Source organism: Thamnophis elegans, chromosome 7 (assembly GCF_009769535.1).
Source record: "Thamnophis elegans isolate rThaEle1 chromosome 7, rThaEle1.pri, whole genome shotgun sequence".
NCBI lineage: Eukaryota > Metazoa > Chordata > Lepidosauria > Squamata > Colubridae > Thamnophis > Thamnophis elegans.
Window position 1 is genome coordinate 47,360,863 of NC_045547.1, and position 23,478 is coordinate 47,384,340.

At 35.7% G+C, this 23,478-nt stretch overlaps 1 protein-coding gene across 1 annotated transcript in view; it reads left to right on the forward strand.

Annotated features, from left to right (window-relative positions):
- PTPRR (protein tyrosine phosphatase receptor type R) overlaps positions 1–23,478 on the forward strand; it is an 81,295-nt gene that overhangs the window by 46,805 nt on the left and 11,012 nt on the right. Inside the window, 4 exon segments of the mRNA XM_032220648.1 lie at positions 17,706–17,892; positions 18,786–18,870; positions 20,326–20,405; positions 20,725–20,862. Of these exon segments, the coding sequence (XP_032076539.1) occupies positions 17,706–17,892; positions 18,786–18,870; positions 20,326–20,405; positions 20,725–20,862 (490 nt within the window).

A 23,478-nucleotide genomic window follows, 5' to 3' on the forward strand; every position in this document is an offset into this window, starting at 1 on the left:
GGTCCTCATTTAAATATGAAAGGCAAGAATAGAAAACATTCACATCTAAATCAGTGAATATTGTACGGTCTATAGTTCAATAATGCTTTGCTTGGAGAGTGAAAATACTGTATATCCCCTTAAGATTTATGTGGTAGCAATGCAAAGTAAGGCAGTGTTCTTAACCCATATCAGAGATAAACTGATGCTACGATGCTCATTGCTTCCCCGAATCAGCTTGTAGCAGAAATATTTTGCTCCATATGACTCAAATTTAATGTGATTTCTTGATGAGTAGTGACATCTAGAGGAGAGAAAATATTGTCAATCCATTTCCTATTTCATTTATGATCTATAAGAATGGAAGATGCAATTAACTTTCCCTTAAGTTCCCAAACAGAAATGTGCAGAAGTTACATTAGGTCATTCCCTCACATACAAGGTTTTACATGATTTCTTTAGAATGGGAGGGGGATCTCCATTTTTTTCATCAATGTATATTCTCTAGGGTGTTTTCAGGTACATTGATCACCAGGAAGCAAGAAGCAAGTCTCTCTGAGCTATGATGTGGATTTATAAAGAGGAGTTTAAAGTGATAGTATGGCTCCTGGTGTCAATTTAGCTTTCTGTTTAGGACAAATCATTGTTTGTGTTCATCTGGGAATATAGGTTTGTACAGTTTTTATTGGTAGGCATTCATTTCTTCCCACAGTAGATCAAAATCAGCTTTTCTAGCTTGTGCTCTTTTAGATATGTTGGTGTGACAATCTCCAGAATTCCCAATTAACATCTCAACACATTTGAGAGCACTAGATGGGAAAAGGATGGTCTACAAATGTTCTCTGAACAGCTCAGTAGCATATCTATTTATCTTTCAATATTCCAGGCTGTATAAAAGTATTAGCATAGTAGTTTTATAAATCATCTTATGAACCAGACCAATTAGGAAGGTCACCTCCCACCATATCTTTGCAATAAGAGAAATTAACTCATTATGAAGACAATAGTTGCGTCCCCCACTTTCCAAAGAACAAGAATGGACAAGCATGAAAGATGGAAAGTGGGAAGTATAGTTGTGTTTGTCCCACATTATATTTATTGAGAGCCTGTAGCAGCAACAAGATGGTTAGGAGTGTGTACAACTAAGTCCATTTCACCTGCTATTAACTCTTGAAACCAAATGGTCTTTTTTTTGGGGGGGGGATCTATACAAAAGTATAGTTTAAAGACACAGTTGTCTTTAAAAACTGTGAAGTGCGTACCTACATGCAATCCTCCAAGAGGCAAAAGATAACCACAGATTCCCATGATAGAAACATTTATTTTGTGTTGAGTTTTGTGTGTTTTCTTTAGTATGTTTTCATCTGCTAATACATCAGGAAAAAAAGGAAATAAAAGCAGTACCAAAAATAAATCAGAAAACAAGAGGTAAATTTTCATAAAGTAGTTATTTCTCTAAATTTTCTCTTTAAATTTAAAATGTATTGGAAAGACCAGCTGGTGTACAAACCTCTTGCTCATTCTGCTGTTAAGATATTGATGAGGGCATTTTCAAGATCTCCGTTCTCCTTAATTTTTAGTTCGCTTTGGACAGGAAAGACTTTAAATAGAAAACCCCTTCAAAAGAAGACTTTTTTCTTAGAGATGTTAAAGTAGCAAATGGTGCTGAAGAAATAGAAAACATAACCAGATCTGTGACTACTTAGAGAGAAAATTATCGATTAAAGATGCATTCAGTTATCATTTTCCAATGAGAAAATATCAACCAAACATCTCTATTACTCTCATTTATAAGCTGCTTCCTATCTGGACTTCACAGCAACGTATCACTGGAACTCATCAAAATACAACAGCTATGAATCAATTTCTGAGTATAGGATTCCAGCAGTGTTGGACACCAGATGGGAGTTTTCTATAAATAAAACAATTGGGCAAATTATTAGGATGACCTCAGGCATAAACAAACAAACAAACAAACAAACAAATAAGAACATGCCATTTTCATGAAAGATAAATTATGGTGAGCAAAACAATTAATTTATTAAAACATTAACAATCCTGATCTTGTAACTAAAATAACAAAAGGACCATGCTGCTACTATGAGTGGAAGGATGACAAGCATGTACTTATATTTCATTCTGAAATATTACAATTAAAGGATGCTGTTTATAATATTTCAACAATTCCTTTGGCTCCATCCCTGTCAGGATTTTTCAGCCACAAACTGACCTCGAAACAAACAACTAAGGTCTATACGGGCCCAGAATTTTCAAATTTATCAAAAAAAGGTTCAAATTACAGAACAAGAAGTCTGACCACAGCCTTCCTACCTGAGCAATGTTTACAGCACGCTGGTGACAATATTCCCATTCAATCTGATAATTCATTCTAATGAATGTTCCTATAAAGGTGTCAAGTTTTAGAAGGTGAAGACCTGTTCAGTCTAAAGTTACAGAATCTATAGAAAGGGGTTTGCTATGTCTGGAAAAGATGCTCCATTTTGCTGCTTAAAAGAAAAAAAAATCCAGGGAAATTTCACTGCAGCCAGTTTAACAGCCTTTAAGCCTTAGGAGCAGAGAGGCTCATTCCAATTGATTATCTAATTGAATTAAATCTTTTCAAGTGCTTGCCATTTATATATATATATATATATATATATATATATATATATATATATATATATGATTTTTTACAACCCCTGGTAAGCCACAATTATGGGAGGAAGCTAACTGCTTCCATCATCTGTCTATCGGCTCGTCACAAGAGTCCATCACGACAAAAACCCAATATTTTTACTGTTGCCTTTGTTATATTTGTGTTTTTATTTATTTATTTATCAGCACAAATAAAACACACACACACACACACACACACACACACACACACACACACACACACACACACACATATATATATATATATATATATATATATATATATATATATATATACTACATAGACTATATAGTCTTTATATCAATCATATTAATTTTGTATAGCACAAATAGAAGAAATTTAGCCTGGAAAAGTATACGTTGCAAATCTGTGTAAATATACTATACACTGGATTGCTGTCACATAAATTATTTGTACCAAGCTCCTATAATAATTGAAATGATCATTATTCAGCTATAACCATTTTTAAAAAATATTTCTATGAGAAAAAGATTCTTGGTATCTACTGCCTTTAACCTCTCCAGAATTCCATTTTTTAATCAAGTGCAGCAGGATTGCTGGTGTATGTATCACCACTTGTGCTATATATAATAGAATAATTATTAAACATTTCCTGCTTTTACATCCAGTATTCTGCTAAAAGCAATTGCTTGACATTAAGCATTGTGTTGCTTTTTGCAAACTAAATAATGAAACTAAGCCAGTGTTTGTGGATGATAGCGTAGGCCTGAGACCCTAATACATGTACAGGAAAGGTTTTGGAATTTCCTGACTGAAATATACAGCTTTTCATGGATTTGGAGGATAAATTTACTCTATTGTGTTGAGATGAATATGCTTTCTTGTGCTTAATATAACTCTTAGCTATTGCTTTCAGGGAAATGCCAATAACAACTGTTTTAAGCACAGGGTTGCGATGATCCCAAAAACGGATTTTAATTTTTTTTTTATGAGAACAGTATTTTAAGTTTGCTAAGTAATTATGTTTGGAGCTCCTCTTTACCCCAAATATTACACATAGTTATTTAGCATAACTTATGCTTAGCTTTATCATTATCTGTATCCAGAATAGCATCATGTTAAGTTTATTCATAGAAAAGGTGTTAAATTGCATTTTGCATAAATCCAAAACGATGGTTGCAGGGAGTTCATACAAAGCAGAAGGCTTATAACTGAGGTTAATGTGGGTAGCATATGCTCATGAACCAGACTGCTTAGGCTAGCATATCTTGCAAAGACAACCACTGCAAGTGTTTCATTAAATCCAGGCATGCAGAGACAATGCGTTGTCCCTTTTAACTACCCACTTTACCCCGAGGCAATGAAAAGTTTAATGCCCACAAGCATGCAGATGTCGGATTTTTCAAACAAGGGAGAAAGTTCCTTTATTATAGTTGTATTTCTGTTAGAAAGAATGACCAGTGATACAGTACCATTAATATATCCAACATGTTTATTACCTGTTATTATCATGTATGGCAGTTTTTGCAAATATTTCTATCTTAACAAAAAGTAGCATTAAAAGCAGACACGTCATTAAATTAATTTTAAAGGATTCACCTCCTTATGTAACACCCAGCATAGAACTAGACATAATGTTCCTTTTGGGCGTGCTCATGGTACCCATTAGTTTTCCTGCCCTCCCTGTGTCTTTTTTAAAATATTATTTTGAAATTATTTCAACGGACAAAAATGGGAAGTTGGCATGCTGCAAAGAAAAGCCCCAGCCTCTACCATCAACTTTATCTCCAAGAATGTTCCTGGTTTGCAGTTGTTGTGACTGGTTTTAGATTATATACAGGAAATGGCTGTACCAATCAATTTCATTCCCAAGATGACAGGAAATCTTTGCTCATTTGTTGATTGTGCATATTTTTGCTGCACCACCCACTGCACTTTTCCTCCCTCTTGGCTGAACTTAAAACAAATTAATCAGTGGCCAGCATCTGGCAGACAATTTTGCTAACTTTAAGTAATGTCACAGTGATCTGTTAAAAGGTTTGTTATATTGTAAACAGATGAAGAAAGGATAGCTGTCTGAACATTACACTTTCCTAAGTTTTTTCAGCTATTCATTCCTATACAATTAGTTTGAACTATGTAACTATAGTGGTGGAACTTTGTATGGTGAAAACCAATAATTCCTGAGCTATTGATGTAATTTTTTTTTACCTCCACAAGGCCACAAAGCAAGTAAAGCTAAAGTTTCCCCTTGCACATATATGCTAGTGATTCCTGACTTTAGGGGGGTAGTGCTTATCTTTGTTTCAAAGCTGAAGAGCCAGTGTTGTCCTAAGGCGTCTCCATGGTCATGTGGCTGGCATGACTAAATGCTGACAGCGCACGGAACATTGTTACCTTCCCACCAAAGGTGGTCCTTATATTTCTACTTGCATTTTTACATGCTTTCAAATTGCTAGGTTGGCAGAAGTTGGGACAAGTAACAGGAGCTCACACCATTACATGGCACTAGGGATTTGAACCGCCGAACTGTCAACTTTTCTGATCGACAATCTCAGCTTCTTAGCCACTGAGCCACCGCGTCCCATGCCACAAAACAAACCTGCCATTTATTACTTCAGAAGGAAAAAAAAATCTGGATTCTAAAGACTTGAAAGTACATAAAAGTCTTTGAAATCTGACCTACAATGTATACACAAGCAGCACAATGGGTGTGTAAGTGTTGTCAGTTTGAGACCATACCAGGCTGAGCAAAGCATGCAGAGGCTCAAAATGCAGGACAAATAAACAATTGTGTTATTTTACTCCTTTATTCTGAGATATAATGAGATATAATTAAATAATAAAAATCTAAACAAAATCTCTTCCCACCTCCCACTCAAAATGCAGGGATATTTTTTTTTATCTTCCTCAACACAAAGTTTCTTTTACAGGTAGTCCTTGACTTATGACCACAACTATTGTTGTTGACCTTAATACTTCTGTTGTTAAGTGAGTTTTGCCCCATTTTACAACCTTTCTTGGTGCAACTGTTAAATAAATCATTGCAGCTGATTAGTTAGTAACCTGATTTTTAAGTGAATCTGGCTTCCCCATTGACTTTTCTTGTCAGAAGGTCACAAAAGGGGATCACAAAACCCTGGGATACTACAGCTGTCATAAATATGAACCAGTTACTAAGCAGCTGAATTTTTATCACATGACCATGGGGATGCTGCAAAGGTGTGTGAAAACCAGTCATAATCCACTTTTTTCAATGCCATTGTAACTTTGAGCAGTCACTAAACTAACTGTTGTAAGTTGAAGGCTATCTGTATTCTCCTTTCTTCCCCCATCATACTCCCAGTATTGCTAAACTACTGCTTTTCTTTTTCTTCTCTATCCTGGTTAAGCACAAACACTTTCTTCCATACCATTTTTGTTTGCTCATTCTTTCCTTCCTCCCTCCCTCCCTCCCCCCTTCTCCTTCCCTTCCCAATAAAGCTGGTTTGCTTATTGTATTTTCCACTTCTGTTCACTAGAGAGACCTTTGTTCTTCCTTTCTTCCCTTAAGCAGCCCCAGATCACAATTAAATGACTTGGAAGTCCACATGTAGCCCATAAACCTCTTCACTAGATGTCCCATCAAGAGCACCAAGCCAATCTCAGGCTCGAAATTGGCCAGTAACAGATTATAACAGTTTGTATCAATCTTCAGCAGTCTTCTAATATGTGCAAATTACAACCTTAGAAATTTCATCAAGTATGGCTCTTATGTTGTCAGTACATTATTAAGCTGTTGATTTCTTCAGTGCAATGGGGTTGTTTTGGTTTCCCACAGAGAAGTATTTATCATGTTTTTTACACCGAATCTGTCCGATTTATAAAGAATACTGGCCACTCATGACAGATGAGCTGCATAATTCTTTTGCCTTGTTCTCTGTAAGTCTGCAGAGCAGCTGTTTTGCAGTTATGTTTTACAAATAAGAGTGATCAATATTTTTTCAGTTCAGACATAAGAGTCTCTAGTAGAGAATATTTATTATATATTGTGCTATAGGTAAACAAATGTGCCTTTACTATGTTGTTTGCGGTGAATGTAATAATTGAAAACTAAATTCTTTTGGATATAATTAAATGCATAGAGGCAACTGAAGTATAGTTAGTGAGACTTGCCTATAGAAATAGGAAGCATCTGGGAGTTGGGAGGTATTGCTGGAATTACCAATTAGTGTTTTTCAAGGCAGGAATCAATGGACAGAAATTAAGCAAGGAGAAAAGTAATCTAGAACTAAGGAGAAATTTCCTAACAGTGAAAACAATCAACCAGTGGAATGACTTGCCTTCAGAAGTTGTAGATGTCCCATTATTGGGGCTTTCAGGAAGGGACTGGACAGCCATTTCTTTAAAATGATGTAGACTCTCCTGTTTGAGCAGATGGTTGGACAAGATAACTTCCAACATCCCTTCCAACCCTGTTATTCTGTTGTTGTTGTTGTTGATGATGATGATGATGATGATGATGATGATGATTTAATTTTCAATTTGATTCACGGTCTGGGACTGGTAAAAACTTAACAGTTCAAGTCCTAACCAAGGATCTAAGAGTTGCTAAGGTGGTGATTGTTATTGTTATTATTATTATTCCCATTTATATTTCTGTGCAGGCTTCTTATATAACTGTAAAAACTGTGTGATTGCTATCACTTTTCCTTCCTTGTCGCTTTCATCATGGCTTTGTTTTAGTAATTATAAGATTGTTTAAAGCATTTATAGCTCAAGATTTTTCCAGTCTATATTAAACCTAGATAAAAAAATTCTTTGAGACCTTTGACAATAAAAGGAAATAATCATTAGCTTCCATCAATGAAGCGTCAATTGATCATATTAGATTATTACAATACTACTTTACAAAGAGTTTGTTGGCCAGTAGCCACAGCACTAAGTATTTTTGATTCAGTGACTCAATTAAGCATTTAATAACATATAATAACCTCAATAATCATTTTAATACATTTTTGAACTAATCTGTTAATAGTATTCAGAAATAAACTATGAGGATCTGTCTTGGTTTTCTGATGAATTGGTAAAATTTTGTAAGTTGGAACACCTGGAAAGTGAAAATGTGCCCATGTGCACCTTAGTAGGAGCCTTTGCAAGACTAATGTAAAAATAATTCTGTTTTTGCTGATCTGAGGATCAATTCCTGTATTTTTCTAATTTTTGCTCCAAAATTAATGGGGGAGGGGTTGCCTCCAACAACATCAATTTGGAGAAAGACTATGTATCATTTTTTCTATGGATGTTTCCAGCTCTTTAGAATCAAATCAGCGTTGATGTCCATAGCCTATACTGGTGCTTTTTCAGGAAGCAATTGATGAAAATGATGAGGATGAGAAATCTTGGATGAGAACCGAAACATCTTCAAAGAAAAAACAAAGTCCAGTTGCCTCCTGAAAAAGCACCTTTGAGACAACCCTGACCTGGATGACTGAGAATCTCTACAAACTTATAGTCTATCCCATGATGGCGAACCTTTTAGGCACCAAGTGCCCAAACTGTGTGTATGTGTGTGTGTGTGCCCAAATTGCAAAGCAGAGACCCAAAGACCAGCTGGCCAGAGGGAGGCAGGGCATCTGACTGGCAGCTCTGTCAGAGGTGAGATCTTTTTCTTTTGTGAGCTTCTGTTTTGTCGTTTGCAGGGAAACAGAAGTTCATGAAAGAAATTCTCCATTTGATGGTGGAGTTGATTAAGAGGTACAGACAGGAGTTATCTGTCTTTCAGTTAATAGTCCATTCCTAACTTTTTGGATAAATAGGAGTCAATTGACAGAATTTTAGAAAGGCTGATTAAAAGAGGGAAAATTGAAATGTTTTTCTTTCAGCTCTTTTCCTGCACAGGATATGGAAGGATTTCTGTCCCAACCAGATACCAATTGCTTAAAATTTAGTCTACAAGTAGTTTTAAAAATCATTTCCTTTATTCCTTTGTGACATAATGTAGTCTGACTAATGCTTGGAAGTGATTTTGAATCTGAATACTGAAAATGCTGTTTAGTTGATAGTTATTTTTTTAAAAATTCAATACTTTCTTTAGGTTACCAACCATTCAGTTTACTTTTGTATGGGGGGGTGGGGTATCCATCTAGGGAAGAAGTACTTTAGCTGATTTTATTTAATAAATAAAGCAAAGCAATTATACCTACTCAGCCAGATTACTAAAGAGAAAAATTATGTTTTCAGACCATAATATCAAATAAGAATCTGATAGAGCACATTTTTATTAAGGAAGAAAGGAAGGGAGTCAGATTCTCCAAAATAAGGAACAGTGATAACCCAATCCTAATTCATTCATTTATACAGTACATGTTTGTTTCTACACTTGGATAGCTCTCTCAAACTGAAAATAATACAAGTTATAGAAACTGGATGCACAGGGAGACAACTTTCAAATATCTTTTCTATAAGCTTTCTATTAGTTTCTATAAGTCTTCTTCTTGCTGATTACATACCTAGAATGATGCTAGGTTCTCTGATTGCCTGAATAGTCTGAAGCACATTATTTGAATACAACGTTCTCTTGTTGCATGTATGTTAATTTTCTCAACATTTTGGAATAATACTTTTTGTATTTTCCTCCAATGTTATGGTAACATTGGGATATGATTCCACATTGCCAAAACGTTTGCATCTTTGGTTCTGCTGCTTTAGTGTCTTTTCAGATAGGTTTGTACCCACTGTGGTTGGCACAAGCAATTTTTAAAATGTGTATATATAATATTTAATGTAGCTAAACTATAGCATGTGCATGTACTTCCATATTTTTTTCAAAAGGTAATCTGAGGAGGAGCCTACATACCATTGCTACATGCAAATGAATTTTTGTCCTCTGTAATGGAAAGGCAAGTAGTTGCTGGTTAATTAATGACTTCCTTCCATCTCTCTCCTGTGACACTATACAACAAAGAACTCCAGTCATGAAATCTCATTTCAGGAATGTATATAGTGGAATGCAGAAGCCTCTTTACCTTCAGTTACAAAGAAACAAGGCAGAAATAATGGATGAAGTAAGGGAGAAACTCAATCAGATATGCATAATTCTTTGCCCTGTCCAGAAAATGAATGAAATCAGGATGGGTATTGCAATGCTGAACATGAAATTCAAAGTCTGTTGTTAAAGAATGCAGAAACTACTGGTTAAAAGAATCACCAAAAGTGATGAGAGAACTCATTTTAAGGGAAAGGCAGGAAATGACTACTTCAGTGATTTATGGGCCTTGTCAGATTGGTTGACATAAAATGAATGGGTGGAGCTTCCTGAAGAGATTTTCCAGTTAAATTTCATGACCTTCTTCATTTTCTAAAAATTGACATCCTCTAAAATTGCCCAAATCTCTAGCATGAATTAGGCAGTTTGGAAACCAACACCATAAAGCCTATTGTTGAAATATGTAAAATTAAATAAGTAAGAGTAACTTAATATTGATTCATATTACTTCATAAACACAGAATATGGCATAGGGAAAGAATATTTGGCTCTTATGATGGGCTGTAAGTATCATCTCATTCACATTAAAACTTTTCCCGGTGAAAAGAGTATTGAAGGTTGATGTTCCTGAACAACCGTGTTGAACCTGGAAAAATATTGAGCTATTATTACTCAAATATTCTTTATGATTATAACAGAAAGGAAATTTACAGGAAATATATTATAAACCTAGAACTAGCTAGCTGCTTCTTACCAGACAGAGTCCCAAAGCAAACATTTTCTGTGTGTTTGTGTCTGCATGCTTTGAAGAAAGGCAGAAATGTTTTGCATAAAAAGCAGGCAGACATATAGACAAAAAGAGGGAAGGAGTAAATCCATAATTCTGTATTATCACTCTACTGTCTCCTTGTGTTCAGGAGATACTAATGAGTCAGTGCCATTGGATTAAGAACTCCAAAAATGGATAGAAGATTGTTGTTCAATTTTCTTTCCTTCACCCTTTTTCTACTTCTATAAATGCACAATGATAATTTAATTAAATAGCAGGCATTTATTTTTTCACTAAAATCTCTCTTTAATTCTACTCCCACTTATTTTAGAATATGAATTCCTAAATTCATGTAGAATGTTGTCTTTCAGCCTATGCAAGCGAACCTATAATTAAGGCCAGGTGCTTGTGTTTATGTCACAGGGAAAGGGGGGGGGGGGTAAATAAAAATAGACATCAAAACTTTGAATAGATAGGATAATCATAATTATGCAATCTAGTTATGATCTAATCTAAGTATGCTTTCCAGATTTTCTGTATAGGCATCTCCATATACAAATTTGGCAGGGAGGTTGCCAGACCACTGAAAATGTCATCCTGCTGTTATCCAAGAAACAGTGATAAATATCAATTATCCATTAGAGTCAGCAAATAAATGAATGTATTCATTGGCTATACCTGAGCAACTGCTTGCTGCAATTTGCAGAACCAGATTATCTTTCAACACTTGCTATTTCCTTAAGGATGGAGGCCTTAAAGATCTGGCTCCTTTAAGTCATATTTCTAATATTGTATACTGACAGGCAGGGGTGGGTTTCAACCGGTTCGCGGCGGTCCCTGCGATCCGGTTGGTCGCCAAACCCGGAAGTAAGTAACTTCCTGGAACGGCAAAGGCCCCCCGCGCGCCCGCGCGCGCCCGCACCCGCTCCTTACCCGGTTTTGCTGAATTCTGCGCTTCCACGCATGCGCAGGACGCATACAGCGCCTGCGCGATCCTCCAGGAGCAGCTGGAGCATCGCACAGACGCTAGTACGCATGCGCGTACCACGCGCGTGCATGCGCGTACCACGCGCGCGCATGCGCGTGCCGCGCGCATGCGCGAGGACACCGCCGGCCTCGTTCCAACCGAACCGGTTGGAACGGGGCGAGAAACCCACCCCTGCTGACAGGGTATCATAGTGTATGTGTGGGGGGGAGTGTCTTGATTACTTTTTCTAGGTCAGTGAGATTCAGTCTCAATACACCTTATAAAACATTATTGGAAGCTTTGATTCATAAATGTGATCCTTACTTCTTATATGAAATAGCCTTTGGAAGCATTATTTGCTACAATTCTATTTTTATAATTAATCCCTACCAGTTAATTTTCTGTTTCTTTCATACATTTCTATAAAGTATTTTATGTGCTTTTGTCTGATGACTATATCTTTGGATCAGTGGTGGGATTCAAATAATTTAACAAGCGGTTCTCTGCCATAATGACCAGCTGGGTAGGCATAGCTTGGTGGTCATGTGACAATGTGGTTGTGGCCAACTCACGTCAATGGGCGCTTCGCCTTAGCTGTTACAATGTAATAAGGGTTAACTGGAGAGGCAGTTTCTGTAAACAGGGCAATAAAGATGAGGCTAGAAACAACACCAGAATTTTTCCTTCCTGCCTTCCTTATAAAATTAGCCCTGTAAAGTGGGAAAAAAATAAAATAAGATTTCTTCCAAAAATTGGTTCTCCGAACTGCTTAGAAAGTTATGAACCAGTTTTCCCGAATAGGTGCGAACCGGCTGAATCCCATCACTGGATCAATTCAGAGGAATCAATTTGCTTCTCAATGCCAATTTTCTTGAATTGGAAAAGCCATAAATTCAAAGATATAATTAGCTCTTGCCACATTTCGCTGGAGAGGAAATAACCCCTTTGTCATGATTGACTGATAAAACAATGTCAAAGCCAAAGAAAATATCAACATTTCAATTGTGCTTTGTTATAAAACAATATGTATTTACACTTTTTTATTAAGAAATCCACAGATACTTTTAGAGAGGTAAAGATTGTGCATAGTGTAACAAAGAATTGGCTGGGTTTATTTCATGTTCTCTCCCTCTCTATTCCCACATAGTTGGTCCATTGTGAACATTTTGAACTATTTTTAAATAACTGCCAAGAAATTGATAAAGGAATTGGTTTGGGGTGTAAATGCTCCAAAAAATATAACTTCCTGTTTTGACTCAACATTAAAATACAGTTTATTTTGCATTAGCATTTAGTTATAAACTCTGGTACTCTTATTTACAAAGTAGGAAAAGTTAAAAAAAAAAGCACCTCACTCTAAACAGGAATCACCACAGCTGGTTTGTTATATTTTAAACTAGTTTCAATGATGCCCATTTAAAAAGAAACACTACTGTATCTCCCTTCTGGATAAGTGGATGTAGGGGAGCTTTTAAATCTATTTCTGTTATTTGAGATCAGCAGATCATTAAAGATCTAGAATCTCCTTTTAAAGAGGGAAATAAAAAAATATTTTCTATCAAGTCCTTTTCTTTCAATTTTACCATTAAACTAGTGTTCTTATTTTTAATTCTTCCTTCTATTTTTGTCACTTGCATGAGTTGGAGGTTATAAATATTATTCTAGAAGGAAAACTCGGTATGAGTTAAAATATAATAATACTGCTGGTTGTGTTTTCAAGGAATGTCTTTTGTTTATTTAGGGAAGAAAAAATAATTGGATCCACAAAGAATTGTTCCCTCATTTCAAATATATTGAAGCATGTACTAGTTCAGCCTGAAGACATGACTGTTGGTCTAATAATACCAAGTGCCTAATGCTCAGTGTTTTGTTTGAAGGGTCTCCTGCTGAAGTTTACTTTAAAACTATAGAGTCATAAGAAAGAAAGAGATATAGTCTTGAGGTTGCTCATTAACAATTAAAAAAATAGGTAGCAGAGGCATAGTAAAATAAAGGAGTTTGGTTAGATAACCTATTTTCAATTTAGTTTATTAATTGGCTGTTCTGACCCCCTCGTCCCACACCAAAGCACGCCGAGCCAAAGATACTTTACGGAATTTATTAACAGACAGACAAGCCGTGGCAGCAATCCAGAACAGACAAGCCTTGGCAGCAATCCAGCACAGACAAGCCTTGGCAGCAATCCAGCCTGCCAAGCTAGTTACAAAAGTTCTCCAACTTTTAGTCAATGCGTTGACTCCTGCAACGGGGCGTGTGCACAAGCATTCCTCTTATAGTCTTGAGAGGAGCCTAATTACCACCGGCTGAGTGCAATTACCTCCTGTAACTGCGCAACTCTTCCTTACGCCTATCAGCTCTTCGATGCCGGGCATCCAGGAACAACTCCCTTGGCTCCTCCCCACTGCTCCAATGCTCATGTGCCTCCTGGTGGCCAACACTGTTCCCTCTAAGGTGCGCGGCCACGCGGCCGTGCACATGGCAAGTAAACATTGCGCAGCAGTTTCCCACTGCCGCGCAGTGTCATTTGCTGGACATGGACTGCAGTCTCTATATTCTGCAGAATGGCCATGGAATCGTGAATGAAATCCCCTCCAGCTAAACAGGAGTCCTGACAACATTTTTTAAAAAACGTTTGGGCGGAATTGGTGAGATTTATTATGCAGCTGCACCTGGATGGCACTTCCTGATTCTCTGCACTTCGGATCTTTCAACAAAGCCTTTCCCCACCCTGCACTGGGGGACTCACTTGCATGCAAGCTGGCGCCCCAAACAGAGCTGGGTCCAGTCATCTCCTCCCTGGCTTTTCTTCCCTTTTTATGCCCTGTCTCGGACATGCGGGTGCGCATGCTGTGGACTCGCCCACTTAGACATCAAGGTTGCTGCGTGCTTAGCTGTGGCCGTATCTCTTCTTGTTTTTTCCCCTCCCTTGGTGCAGCGGGCTAACGCCGGCAAAAGGAGGGGTGTAGACTACATGGCACAACTGGGTAAATTATAAACCACAGATTTTAATCCTATTTAATTTTTAATGGTATCAAATTTAGCTATAAAGTGGCTTTACCTACTTTTTTTTCCTGGGCCTGCTAAATTCTGGTCCCTGGTGATACAATGAGTTAAGTGCATTCTGGCCTGGATTTCCTATTGTGCAATTTGTGTCATGGACTTAATCATTTTAAATTCCATAAAATGCCAGTACACATCCTTTCTGCCAAGAGATCGGGAAAAACAATGCTCGAATCTTCTGATATTTAAATGATTTATAATGTTGTTTAGATATATAATTTGGATTACATTTGAAAGCTATGCATTGATTAAATACCATGGAATACAATCCTGCGGCAGTTCTTCTTTCTTTTTTGGTTCTAGAAAAGGATAATTCCCTTTTTAGCCAGGCTTTTTGAATTAGATTAACACCAGTTTTTAAGTAGATTTCAATTAAAAAAAAATCTGTTAGCTGCTTTGAATACCTTGAAGATGAAAAGATGGGGTACAAAACTTAAATAATAAAAAAAATGTAAATTCATTTTTAAAAATAAATGCAATACTTGATTAATTTCATATCTTTATTTAAAATAGTTTTGGCATGGCATATGATTTTATTGACTCAGTTGGAAATGATGTGGATGAGGTATATATATTCTTAAGTAACATAACATATAGCATATAGTCCAAACTTGCTAGACTATTTAATTGATCTTACTACTTTAAATGGGGAGAGTTTCATGATAAATTATTTTATTACATTTATGTTGCATTTATATATTATATTTATTACATTTATATTCCAAATTATATATTTGTATTGTTATTTTAGTGTTTATTGTCAATTTTGATAGATATTATATTGATATATCAGTACTGATTTTAGTCATATTAAATAACGATTACTGCTATTATTTATCAGCATTAAATATTTACAGTTTTTAATATTGAGTTAGTCATATTTTAGAATAATAGGATTATCTTTTAATAGGATAATTGGCAAAATCTAATTCAAATGTGATGGGTTGCATTCCAAAGAATGTGAGAGGACAGGTTGCCTGCAAAATGCCAGAACCCAGGCTGTTGGTGCCATGTCTCCCTCTAGCCAGTCTAACAATGTAAAAGCTGAGCAGAGAGCCTTTTTTTTCAGTGTGAGTGGAAAAGTATAGTGTTTGAGTGGCACATTTTCATGCCTGGCATTCATCAGGCTGAAACCTCGCTAGCAATCGGCGCTTGACGCTTGGAATGTTGCGCAAATGTCCAGCAGACATGACAGCAGTTCAAACTGTTGCTCTCTTAGGTGCTCAGGCATGAAACTGTGCAGCTCAAACACTATACTTTTCCGCTCACACTGAAAAAAAATTAGAGGGAACATTGGTGACCAACCAGCCTCTCTGCGCTCTACTTGGAGTCGGATCCCTGTCCAGGGTCCTCCACATCCCCCAGAGTCAACTCATAGGACCTCTCGCTGCCGGAGTCTGGTGGCAGCTCCAACGGCTCCTGCTGGGCCACAACAATTGGCATATTCCTTCTACATTATATCACTTTAATAATACTTCAATAGCCATATTTACAAATTATACTGGTTCCAAGTTGATCTCCAGCGTTTAGGGGTAAACCAGTGGTGGGATTCAGCCAGTTCGTACCCCTTCAGGAGAACCGGTTGTTAACTTTCTAAGCAGTTTGGTGGCATTTTAAATAAAAGTTATCATCCCATGCTTTTAACTCTCAAAAGTGTTGCCAAGTGATTAATGTAAAGGGGAAATTCATCCAGAAAAGGAACCATCACATCCCCATCAGATCCTGAATGGGACATGATAAGCACATTGCCGTATTTCTGATGGTGTTAATAAATATTTGTAGCAAATATCCTCTTACAATAAGTAAAAGTGATAACCAAATACATAGAGTAATTTCAAATTGAATAAACTGGCTATGGAGTTCCGTTCAAAATAAATCATTTTTTACTGAGAAAAGTTACTAGTTTACTGTCCCATTTCTCAAGTGGGGAAATCCATAAAATAGAACAGTAACTCCTATATATTATTGTCTGATTCTGCAACTAAGCAATGGATGTGAAAAATCTGAGATCCAGCTATGATGGAAATTTTTAAGGTAATTTGTTTAAGGTCACTGACAAGAATAAATGATTGCATTTTTCTTCTGCATTGTCAGCTTATTCAATATTGCTTTAAATATAGCCAAAGTTCAATCTGGCTCAAAAACTCAGAGAAAGTTTTGGCTTCACCAAGAATGCTTTTGAACTAGAAATGTTTTTATGAATCCTGAATCATAAAAACTGGTATTTATTCTGCAAACAGAGCAAAACATCTTTAGTGATATATTCTGGGTTATTAAAATTAAGCCCATACTTAGTGCTGATACCGAGAAAATGTTTTAAACCACTTTTTCTGCCTATTACATACTAAGATTAGAAAAATAAAACAACCACATTTGTGAAATAACAAGAAGATTATTCTCCATACTATATTTCATCTGGATTGTAACAATAATTTCCAAAAACTAATTATAATTAAATAATCATATTGTGGCTTTATATGACTTTTTCCATCTAGCACAAGTCAAATTATATTTTGTTAATGGCTATTTAGTTGGGTTTTTAATCTACCTTCTACTTGCAATGGTTCTGCAAATTTGGAAAAATATTTGGAAGAGATCTTGAGAATCATATATACATTTCCCCAAGCCACATGAGTGCTCAAAATTTTGACTTAGATGTGTTCTTCAATTTTTTATGAGAAGTATTTGTAATACTTTTTTCTATACTAGTCAATATGACAACTTGTAAAACTTCCACAACCTGCTCCCAAGTTGCCTTAGGCAGAGGGATGGGGAATCGAGCTTCGCAGCTGCATTGGGAAATTTGCACCTCAGTTAAAACAACGCACATCCTAACTGGCCAAAGTCAAGGCCATTTCCACAGAAACCAGTAATGGCTGGAGGGAATGACTTCTACGACGTGCAAAATTGCTTCATTGGGGAATATGACTAATGACACACCTTGGGGAGGAGAGAGAAACAGGTTCATAGGCAAGGCACGAACTGAGTGGGTCAGATCTGCCTTCACTAGGTCCATGCTGACATGGCACTCCTAATAAACAACTGGATTTTTCTTGAAAACTGGCTTGAGGGTCCTGCTTTTATTAGGGCATCAGTTGGAGCCCTGACACAATATGCTTTTCCTTATTTGTAATGCAAACACCAGCATAAAGAAATTTCAAAGAAATTTTACTTAGTAATATGTTTCTCGGTATTCAGTGGCATTTATTCTCCAATAAATATGCTTATTTTCTTATTCAAGTATTATCCATAAAGTTTCAATTTATCAGGTAGATTCACATAAACAATTAATTACAAATATATATTATATTTTGTCATCATACAGACGAGGATCCAATGTCTCACTCACCTTAGATATGAGCATCTTAGGATGTGCCGAACCTTTAATAGCTGTGCCAACTCCAAGGGAAAAAGTAGCACTGGAGTATCTACAGTCAGCTAGCAGAATTTTGACCAAAGACCAATTAAAAGATGTAGTTGCAAGTTCTCATTTACTTCAGACAGAATTCATGGTAAGTCTTTAATACTGCTTTGTTGTTTTAAAACTAAAAACTTGTAACTTTCTGTGGTCTTCAGAATGATATACCTCTGGCATTTTTACTGTACCACCTAATCCCTTGCTTGAGCAAAGGCAATGGCAGGGTTATAAACTGGAGATGCCCAACCAGACTTCTAAAATTGTGCTGCTTCAGTACTCATATAAAAATGTAAAAGATTTAAGGATTTGAAACAAAGATGTCCTTGCATGATTTCATGATTTCATTCAAACATAATAAATAGCCGCTTAATTCTATTCCTTGTTATAAGACAGGATTTTCCACGTATATCTTCAATTATCTGTATACCATATAGTATTGTTAAGTCTCCTAATACAACAAGCAAAGATAAGAAAATTCCAGAAATATTGTTTAAGCCCAAATAGGTTTGGATAAGGCTAAGCAAGCACTCATTGGTTTATCTGATTTGTGATCATATCAAAACAAAATAAATGTAGCGATCAAACATAAGTCAAACTATGACTAAGGCTTCCCAATGGAAATTAACTTCCCAATGGAAATTAACTTTTATTCTGACATTTTTGGAGAACTAGTTTGAAGTTTGAAGTTGAACCAGTAAAAAGTCACCACCATGTGTATGCTACATATATGGTTTTATATGTATTATTTATTCTGTTTAACTTTGAAGGCTCCCTAGAGACTTTTGATGACTATAAATTTAAATTAATAAATGAGCCATCCTACACTCTTTCTGCTTTTTAACTTAAAATCTCTACACATATTATTTCTTTAAAAAAAACAATGCTGTGGCTTTGTGATAAACCTTCCTACAAGCTGCAATAAATCACTGTTAACATTGATACTAAGAATTGTTCATAATAAAAACTGTGGCGTTTTTTTCTCTTTAGGAAATTCCCATGAATTTTGTCAATCCTAAAGAAATAGACATTCCTAGTTATGGAACCAAAAATCGTTATAAAACCATTCTTCCAAGTAAGTTGGTTTAAAGTGATACTTTTATCAGTTACTTCTCCCTTTTCCTATTATCAGCTTTTTAATTCTTAATTTATAGGTACTCTTGAATTAAAGCAACCTGGGATGATTGCAAACTGATTTGTGAAATAATGTTGTTTTAATATGCATTGTTTTATTGCTGCTATCACAATCTCAACTGATGAACTGCATTTGACTTCTTAAGCCCAACATGTATAGATGTGTCAAGTTGCAGGGAAAATTAAATAAGTATTTATCCTACCATAAACTTTATTAATCCACATTACTGTTGGAAACTTCTATTAAAATAGTTTGTTTACATCAATAAAGCTTAAGTGTTTACTTCTCTGTCAAAGTATGTTTCTTCAAGAATCTGAGTTTGCTAAAACATATGCTAAAGAGCCATAAGATTAACTGTGATTAAGTACCATTTAATTTTTTTTAACTTTTATATTATGTGTTTCTTTTAATTGTTGTACGCCGCCCTGAGTCCTTGGGAGAAGGGCGACATATAAATCTAATAAATCTCAATCTCAATGTGGAAAAGGGAAAAATAGAATAAACCAAAAAGCAGAATACAGTTTATTCCAGTAAAGAGCTATAATTGTACTAAGTACCTAGAAATGTGTATCCTTGGTTTGTAGTCATGCCCACTGCTAGGAAAGTTAGTATAGTAATGAATCTGGCAGAAGATGGGACCAGCTTTCCCTTCTCTTTAATTGAGTATTTATTCAGCAGTAAAGCTGAAACTCAGGTTTCTATAGCTCAGAAAGATTTAAAAAATAATCTTCTATATTGCAGAAAAATAGGTTTAATTTAATATTTTTAATACAATAAGGCGTATTCCTACTCCGAATGGAGTACCACTGAATATGTTCACATAAGTACAATAATCAGAATACTCTTTAAATTGGATGGGATTTATTTGGTCTCAGCTTTAATGGCCAGTTCTGGTGCAGGTATGATACTAACTGGAGGAGGCCAAATTGGTCCCCTCCCAGTGTCACAATAAGAGAGGTAAGCACAAACCTCTGACAACTTATCTTGTCAGAGACAATAGGAGACTGGGAATTACATTTCTGTGATAAAATTAGGTTTTAATTTCTGGATAGTTATATCAGATGATCTCAGAAGGATATAATGTACTTTAAAAATATTGAGGGGGGAGAGTTATCTATCCTTGCACATAGAGACCATGCATATGGGAAATAGGTTCTCCCTTTTTCCTTTGCACAGACCTCAAAAGCAGACAGAAGACAGTATGAATCCTTCGTGTATCTGTTTCACAGACTTTTTGGGAATATTTGGAAGGGTTTTCCCCCCTCATACCTATAGCTGTCAATATCATTGCATAAATCATCAAGCTTCTTTAAAAAGAAATCCTTATGCTTTTATGACATTTCCCTTTACTACTTTAGGTTTTCATTTCCATTTCCACCTGTGTTGTCTTTACAGATCCTGTAAGCAGGGTATATTTGAAACCAAGGAATCCAGGGGATGCTTTGAGCACCTACATAAATGCTAACTACATCAGAGTAAGTACACTGATGTGCAGTGTGCTGACTTGCCAACATATATTTCATCTTCATGCTTCCCATTCAGTTCTTCTCTTATCAAAACACCTAACTTAGTACTCTGCCACCAACTTCCACTGCCTTTTATTATTGACAGTAGACAGTAGACTTTGTATATACTGTATAAAAATGAGCAATCATTCCATAAAGTGTTGTTCCAAAGTGTATTGGCCTTTTGACTAAAGCTTTGTACAAGATATATTAATTCTCTTCTTGTTTCTTCTCAGCCTGTTATAATCACAAAATTTTAATATGACTGTTCCATCTTTGTATAAATTAGGGTTATGCTGGCAAGGAGAAGTCTTTCATTGCAACTCAGGGTCCTATGATTAATACTGTGAATGATTTCTGGTTGATGGTATGGCAAGAAGACAGTCCTGTTATTGTTATGATCACAAAGCTGAAGGAGAAAAATGAGGTAAGGCTTTTTAGCTTAATCAATCATGGACACTTTGTCTAGTTCTTTAAAAAAAACCAACACAACCAATACTACTATCAACTATTCAAGCCCCTAATTTTTTTTCATAGCACTCTATTAAAACACCTTAAATAATTTAGTGTGAACAACATTATAATATATTCCAAACTTTTTAAAAAATATGCATTACTTTTCAGATTTGAAATGGTAACATAATAAATAATTTTGTTCTGAAACAAGTTCAATTCAAAATAGGGACTTGGAGGTCTTCTATCCAATGCCTTGCTCAAGCAGGAGACCCTTTGCCATTTCAGAGAAGTGGTCGTCCAGTTTCTTCTTAAGACTCCAGTGATGACGTACCCACAGCTTTTGAAGGCAAAGCGGTTTCTCTGGTTAATTGTAAACGCTGTTAGGAATTTTCTCCTTATTTATGAAACTTCTCTAAGAAGTTTCTCCTTATCTAAAAAACTTATTTAAGTTTCTCCTGTCATGCTATGAAAATCCTATTTATCAATAATTACTCAACGTATAATAACTGGTCCAACCATTTACAACCATAAAATGCTGCACTATATTAAATCCAGCCATCAGTCTTTCTAGTAAAATATTCTTAACTGTGATTGTGACCTCCCAGCATTACACAAAGTTCTCCGGCTCTTTCTGAATATGTCAGGGATAGAAACTGATTAAATCTATATTTAATATGGAAGTTCTAATGTCTTAAGAAGTTTTCTGCATCCTCTGACTGAAATGACCTATTTATCAGAAATTAATTCAGTACTGCTTTGAAATAATAGTTTAATTTGTTTATTTGTTTAATTTTTTTATTGAAATAAATATTTGGTTCTATCAAGGAAAAGAGTGTAGCTGTTATCTATAAAGAAGTATCTTAACATGTGTGTATCTCAAAACATATAAAAGAATAATTTCTAAGGAAATGTGTGATATTGTAAGTAGTGCCTTATCAGGACTGATCAAAATACTTCTGAAAACCTATCCTATTATAATATGGTGCACAGAACAAATATTTTCTCCAAAGGAAAAACTTTTTCTAAAAAAACACTTCTAACACTGTTTGAAAAGAATGACTTGAAAGAAACACAAAGTAATTCTCAACATATCAGGAAGCCCTGTGTTTACCTGAATTGCTCCCACTCATTACAATACTGTTTCTCTACATTGTCCTACACTGATGGTGGCAATTTCCGCATAATATAAAAGACTGAGGCTTCTTAAGGAAATTCCAGACTACATAGACATTTGTGTTTATATGAGCTTCTCATTTTTGATCAAATCATTATAAGAATGTTTATATGGCAGAATTTTTTTTCTGTTACCCAATTTGTTTTGAGAAACAGAACAGTTTACCCAATAAAAAGGGCAGTAAATACTTACAAGAAGTATGGCATCCAAACATTATGAAAGCATAGGTAAACATAAATATCCAATGGTTACTCTATTTTAAATAAGCACATTTTGCACCCTACTGAAATAACTCAATAAGTCATATTTTTGACTTAGTCGTGTGTTTATCAAACCAGAAGTGGTTTTTATATAGCAGTTCTATTGTGGGAGAAACCTTTCATACATTTTTCCCTTAATCATCCTACAAGGATAATAAGAATATTTTTAATGACATTAGATTAGAACGTGTCCCTTCAAAGCGTTTAGGGGTTGGTATTTCTTCTGCAACCTTGCATAGCAAAGGAAGAAAATTAGCAGTCTGTGGAAAATAACCAGGTTTTCTTACTCTGTTCATCACAGACCCAGTATAAATTGGTTTGCCTCTCCCTTGCCACAAAAATCAAGAAGGTATATTTGTGTGGCCTATCCTATATCAGTCATTGGAAGATGCTTAAAGATCCCCATATCTTAGAATGGGGATGAGAAAAACAACACTGATTATTCTCTTAACAATTCTATACTTTCTCTTTCATTGCATTCCTCCAGCCACCAATTGCAAAAATCCATTTTGTTAGCTAGCCAGGATAACAAGGGGAATCAGGATGTCATATTATAAACTAAGCAAAAGCTAACGAATTCTTATAGTGAGGAAAGGTTCCTATAACAACCAGTTCAGAGAAAAATGTTATAGCATAGTATATGCATGTATAGTGTGTCCCTATCTGTCCTTACTTCATTAATTGCATTATTCCTTCCTTCATTAATTGCATTATATAGTTAGAATCTGAATCTAGGACAAAATGTTATAGAGCTGCAGTGGCACAGTGGTTAGAATGCTGTACTGTAGGCTACTTCTGCTGACTGCTGGCTGCCTGCAATTTGGTAGTTCGAATCTCACCAGGCTCAAGGTTGACTCAGTCTTCCATCCTTCCGAGGTCGCTAAAATGAGGACCCCGATTGTTGGGGGCAATATGCTGACTCTGTAAATCTCTTAGAGATTTATATACCGCACTGTAAAGCAGTATATAAGTCTAAGTGCTATTGCTATTATAAAGTGGGGTGTTTTTCCCAGCCAGTATTCTATGGTATTCTTCATTGGACTATCCTGGATTTTTTATATAGTTTTAATTTCTGTGAATGCAGGGAATGACCACAGTAATCTATAGTACATCAACTCCATTACCTGAAGTAGTAAAATTATTTTCATATTAG